The 5,853-nt window shown below is 29.8% G+C and overlaps 1 protein-coding gene across 1 annotated transcript; it reads right to left on the bottom strand.

The window, feature by feature from the left end:
• Positions 1 to 4,230: 4,230 nt before the first annotated feature.
• LOC131660139 (ethylene-responsive transcription factor CRF4-like) lies at positions 4,231 to 4,947 on the bottom strand. The gene has a single exon (XM_058929298.1). The coding sequence runs from the start codon at positions 4,945 to 4,947 to the stop codon at positions 4,231 to 4,233; it is 717 nt and encodes a 238-aa protein (XP_058785281.1).
• Between the last annotated feature and the right edge of the window lie 906 nt (positions 4,948 to 5,853).

Raw genomic sequence — 5,853 nt, 5'->3', positions numbered from 1 at the left:
GGACATTGTAGAAGAAGCAGTTGCGATATTTAAGCCATGTGCGAAACCTAGCAGATTGTTTGGTGGTAAATGCAAAGATTCATCTGACAATAAACAATGTGGAAATGTTTGTACTGGAGAAGAATATTCAGCTAGTGGTTCATGCAATAACCATATGACATGCATTTGTTATCACTGTTGAATGTCTTCACTTTGAGTTTCTATATTATAGATTAGAGTTCGATAAACACATGGCTGCACTTTTAGACTTAATATTTCAAACTAATTAAAAACTGTTGAATGGTTTTTGAGTTTTTTTGTTCATCTTATATTTTATATTTTGCTTAGTTGATAATTTTATTTAAGTTTAAATGCAGTTTTTGCTCTCTAAATTTTTCAATTGTTTGATTTTGGTTCTCCATGTTTCAATTGTTTGATTTTGGTTCTCCATGTTTCAATTGTTTGATTTTGGTCCTCTAAATTTTATAATTGTTTGATTTTTGTCCCCAATGTTCCAATTACTTGATTTTGACCTCTAAAATTTATCCTCTTTTGCTTTTGATAGTCTTCTAATGAGATGTGGACTAAATTTTTTTTTTTGCTTTTTATCTTTTTTTTTTTAATTTTCTTCTCTACGATTTTATTTTTCTTCTCTTTTTAATACTTAAACTTTTAGTGTAATATTTAAAAATTCTTAAATATTTCATTCAATTTATGCGTAATGACAAATTATTTTGACAAAATAACAAACTTTTTGGTCAATAACTCCCTCATAGTTAAGCATAAAATCCCAAAGTCTAGCAATTTTATTAGTCATAATGAATTTTAATTTTTTTTATAAGGGATAATGTTTGTCCGTATATTCTAAATTAAATGAAATATTTGAGATTTTCAAAATATTACATTCAAAGCTTAACTATAAAAAAAGAAAAATAAAATTGTAAAAAAGAAAAACAAAACAATAAAAAAGAGAAATTTAGTACACATGTTATTATGGGACTATCAAATGTAAAAGGAAACAAACTTGAGGGGGCAAAATTAAACAATTTAAACTTAGGGGACCAAATTAAGCAATTAGAAAATTAAGGGGACCGAAATCAAACAATTGAAACATGAAGGACTAAAATCAAACAATTGAAAATTTTGGGAGACCAAAACTGCATTTAAACCTTTTATTTATACGTGACATTTAGGTGGAAATTTTAGGGTGACGTCATATAAGATGTCATATATTAGTTTAAAAATATTTTTAAATATTATATAATATAATTATAAAAAAATAATATTAAATAAGTAAAACCAATTTAAAAGATCAATTTTGAAAGGATCTATGGATGTGAAACCTCAATTTATATATAATTTATATATGTAAAATAAATAATAATAAATCTTAAATTCTCTTTATCCTTTTTAAAATCTTTTAATTTATATACTCCTCCTAAAACCTTTTAAAATCTCTTTATCCTTTTTTTTAAAATTTTAAAAATCAATTCTTTTGAGTATTTAATCGATTAAAGAGAAACTCCGACTAATTATGATATTTAAATTCATTATTTAATTTTTTTACACAACTCGTTATCGTTATCTAATTGAATAGTACTTTCTTATAACCAATTAAGGAGTGAGTTATTTTCTTAATCCAATAAGAAGCTAATTAATCGATTAAAGGAGTAAATTCAGACTAGAGTTTTTTTCTGTGTGAAATAGATTAAATCAATTAGTTTCATATTTCTAACCGATTAGTGAACATTCAAGCCTGTAATTGTTGCCTTTTTGAATAACTTTTTCTAGATATATAAAATCTTTACTTTTAATCTTTTACTTTTCCGTTACTTAAATTTCTTTTTGGTGGATGTAACATCGACCATCCCAAATAACTGAAGTCTATATTTGTTGGTCTTGTAGGTAGAATCGAGAATGAGCACAGTCGAACACGTGTTGAACAACTTTATCGAATCCGGATATGAGTCCAAAAAATATCTCAGACCATAAATCCATCGTCTCAAGTTCGGGTACCGTGACACGTATTTGTTATCATCTAACAATTTCAATAATTGTTGCATCTCACTTCTATCTCTTCTATTCGCCTTGTTATTGCGAGTACCAAATGTTATACACTTGCCTTATATTTGATACGTTGTCGGGTTTCTTCTGTTTCAATGTGCCAAGTATATTTTTCGGTTGGACAAGATTCAAGGACATGTCACTAATACATGTCTTCTCTTCCGGTTTGAGTCGACATACGCTAGGATGACCTTGTAACTTTGAGCACAAATCATGTTATGAAAACCACAAATAACACTATATTTTTACTTCTTGCTAGCCAACATATAACCACGAACTTTAAATGGACACTCGCATTTTTCTAGTATCTATGTCGTCTCTTTTTAAACTTCCTTAGAGGAATATGGTATTTTCTGCTTCTTTCACACAACATTGTTACGAAAGCGTTTCTTCTTGTTGTACTATTAACCGATCTTCCTATTACCACACCAAAACCAAGGTTAGTTGCATTCCTACAAATCCATGTGAGCATGCTTTCAAGATTATCAAGCTCTTGCTTGTTATTAAAGTCACAGCCGACATCTACCGTCTTTACGACTACCCTTTCAATATTTAAAGAAACATCGACTAAAGGAACCAATTCTCTTGAGATATTATCGGGATGCACCATACCTCTTTGTAAACAATAACACAAATAACACAAAATCACAAGACTACTGGAAAAAACAACACATACACGTTTCGTAGATGGACGTCCGGAACGTGTTCATCTTCAATACATTTCGTAGATGTACCTACGGAAGCAACGTTACTTTTTTTGATAGAATTTGATGCATAATGTGAGCAATGCAATGGGCAAAGATGATTATTTATCTGAAATTCAGTCTCCTCTTGCTCTCTTTGATTTGTTGCATTAAAAAGTTGGAGTTTTGAAGTGAAAAATGATATTGATGGTGTAGGGTTTTTAGGTTGTGGAGAGGTGGGTGTTGAAGAAGAAATGTAAGAATAGAAGAGTGATCATGTTGGTTTAAACTATATCATATACTTTCGTAGATATATCTATGAAATATTCTGGCGCTAAGTCGTTCCGTAGATCTACCTACGGAAAAATCCCTAAATTGAATAAATTTAAATTTTTTCCAAAGTTTACTAGTTTAAAATACTTCTATAAATACACCTACGAAAATATTCAATTTTTAGTCAAAAAAAAATATTTTCAAGTATACATTTACAAAAGCAGAGAGTATAATTGAAATTTTGCCAAATAAAAAGTTGCATTGAGAATTTCTCAGTTAAAATACTATACATCAGTCTTAAAAACATTTTTTTTTTCGAAGTAAATATTTATTTTTAATCACTTTATCCTTCAAAACATGGTTATGTTGTAGACTTGTAGTAGCTGCTATCTTTTTTGCATTGGAAAAAATCATGACCAAAACCTATGCAACCCCTGATACACATATATAGTTTCATGATAGACCTCTGAAACACTGATGTCATAGCTTCATATGGACCACATTTTTACAGTCTCACCTACAATCAAATGCCACATAAAACAAAAACAATTTCTTCTTTTCTGCTCAGTATTGAAATTTTCTCACTTGACCAAAAAGCTTCCCAAGTTTCACCCATTTGAAGATGCTGCAACACCTCTGAATCAATGCATTGCTTGCTGTATCCTAATTAAAAGGTGTTTACAAAAAGAACCAATAACATATTTTTTAAATTTTCAAAAAAAAATGCATGCAAGGTTTCTGATATGTATGTGTCCATAGAAGGTTCAACCTGCAGAGGCATTCTTTTTGAAACTTTAAAAAATAACAAAAAGACAAATCCTACTTTTAGCTCTTAGGATCCTACGTACCCTATAATATTTTTTCTCTCTCAAGTGTTCTCTAGTGTTTTTTTCTGTGAACAAATCAAGCAACATTCAAAACAACAATTGCTATGAAGAATTAAATAGAGACAAATAAACAAAAATAATTGTTCATGAAAAAAAACTAACATTCACATTTTTAACTGGATGTTTGCGTGTGTGTGGTCTAGCGGTGAAACGTTTGGGTCCTGAGAATGTGATAAAAAAAACTTTTCTAACTGGATTCAAAAGAAACTCATCACTTACAATTTCATTTGAAGTAATTATCAACCTCCCATTTACATGATTCAAAATCTTCTTCAAGATGAAAAGGAATATTATCAACCATGCAATAACTCTCATTAGATACCATTGTTGGAAGAACAAGCTCATCATAGGAACAAAGAGAACCAAAAGGACTCATCTAAGTATTCTTCTCCAGTTAACTCTCTAATCCATTCTTGCACACTTATTCTTTCGCTCCAAATTTCAGTAACAGATGAAGAAGATGAACTACCATTATTACAATCCTTATCAACAGAATCGTAATCACCAAGAACATTGACGTTAACATTTTGGTCACGTACATTATTCGATGTTTTCTTTTGTTGTTGTTGATGATGTTTTTTCGGCGGTTCCATAATATTTGTAACAGCATCAGCACCTCTATACTCAATTGCAGCTCTATCATAAACCAAAGCAGCTTCTTCAGCCGTATCATAAGTTCCTAACCATCTTCTCCTTCCGAGCCGAGGATCGCGAATCTCCGCCGCCCATCTCCCCCATTGCCGCCTTCGGACACCACGGAACTTTTGATGAACTTGTTTCAAACCACATTCACCATCCACATTGTAGTTTTCTCCATCTTCATGTTTCTTCATACTGACTCTCTTGTTGGATTGAGTGGAACATGTTTGGAATCTAATCTCTTTCACCATTTTCTTTGTTGTTACACGTTGAACAAAGCTATGTTCTTGTTGTTCTTCTTCAGATGAAGAATCTGTTGCATATTCATCAGTATATGAGATTCTAACAATTTTTGGTGTAGGAGAAGAATTCACAAACTTTGTGGTAACAGTTTTGAGCTCAATGAATTTTTCTTCCTCCATAGTAGCTACCAAGTGTGTGTGTGCATCTAGAAGAGTCACAAAAAGAATTAGTAGTACAATTTTTTAGGGAATTTTTCCAACTTATATAATATTTAGACAAAATAAAATAAAAATAAAATAATCAATCAATAAATAAGCTTTTATGAAACATGTACTAAGTAAACTTTTTTTAGAAAATCATTTGCTTTATGACCACGCATGCTTGGCCACCAAGGAACAAGTTTTTATTATATTATCTATTTTTCCCTTAATATTATGTACTTGCAATTCTCCTTTTAGGGTCTGTTTGGTTCAAATGAGGGGGAGGGGAGGGGAGGGATTTTAAAAGAGGGAAGGGGAGGGGAGGGGATGTGAGGGATTTTTTTAATCAGATAAGTGTTTGGTTCAAAATAAGAGAGGGGAGGGGAAGAGAGGGGTTTTAATTAAAAATATGTTTGGTTCAGGAGGGGAGGGGAGGGGTTTTATTCATAAATTACATTTTTACCCTTATGATCTTATATAAGTGATATAATATTCAAATATGAAAAATTCATAAATATTTTTTTTGGTAATAAATTTTTAATATTGAGGGACTCAAACGTTATAATTTATCATAACGTTAATAAACTGAGTACATAAAATATGAAACTATATGCTAATAACAATTTTTAAATAGTGATGAATCATCTAACAAAACAAATACATAAAATAAGTTATTGTTAAAAACTAATAATTTAAATTTTTTAATAAAATAATAAACAAAAAATAAAATAAAGTGAATGATTTAAAATTTGATATAAAAAAAATATAATAGGATAAATAACAAAATTAGAAGAAAAAATGAACATAAATAAACATTAAAATAATTATAAAAATAATTCAATGATTATGATTTGTATTAAGTAAAAAAAATTGAAAAAAATTTGA

This window comes from Vicia villosa, linkage group LG1 (genome assembly GCF_029867415.1).
Source record: "Vicia villosa cultivar HV-30 ecotype Madison, WI linkage group LG1, Vvil1.0, whole genome shotgun sequence".
Taxonomy (NCBI): domain Eukaryota; kingdom Viridiplantae; phylum Streptophyta; class Magnoliopsida; order Fabales; family Fabaceae; genus Vicia; species Vicia villosa.
Note: the sequence above shows the minus strand (reverse complement) of the source record. Positions and strands in the feature narration are given on the sequence as shown.

Excerpts from the sequence above, each read along its gene's own strand:
- LOC131660139 (XM_058929298.1), bottom strand. The coding sequence starts at position 4,947 with ATGGAGGAAGAAAAATTCATTGAGCTCAAAACTGTTACCACAAAGTTT.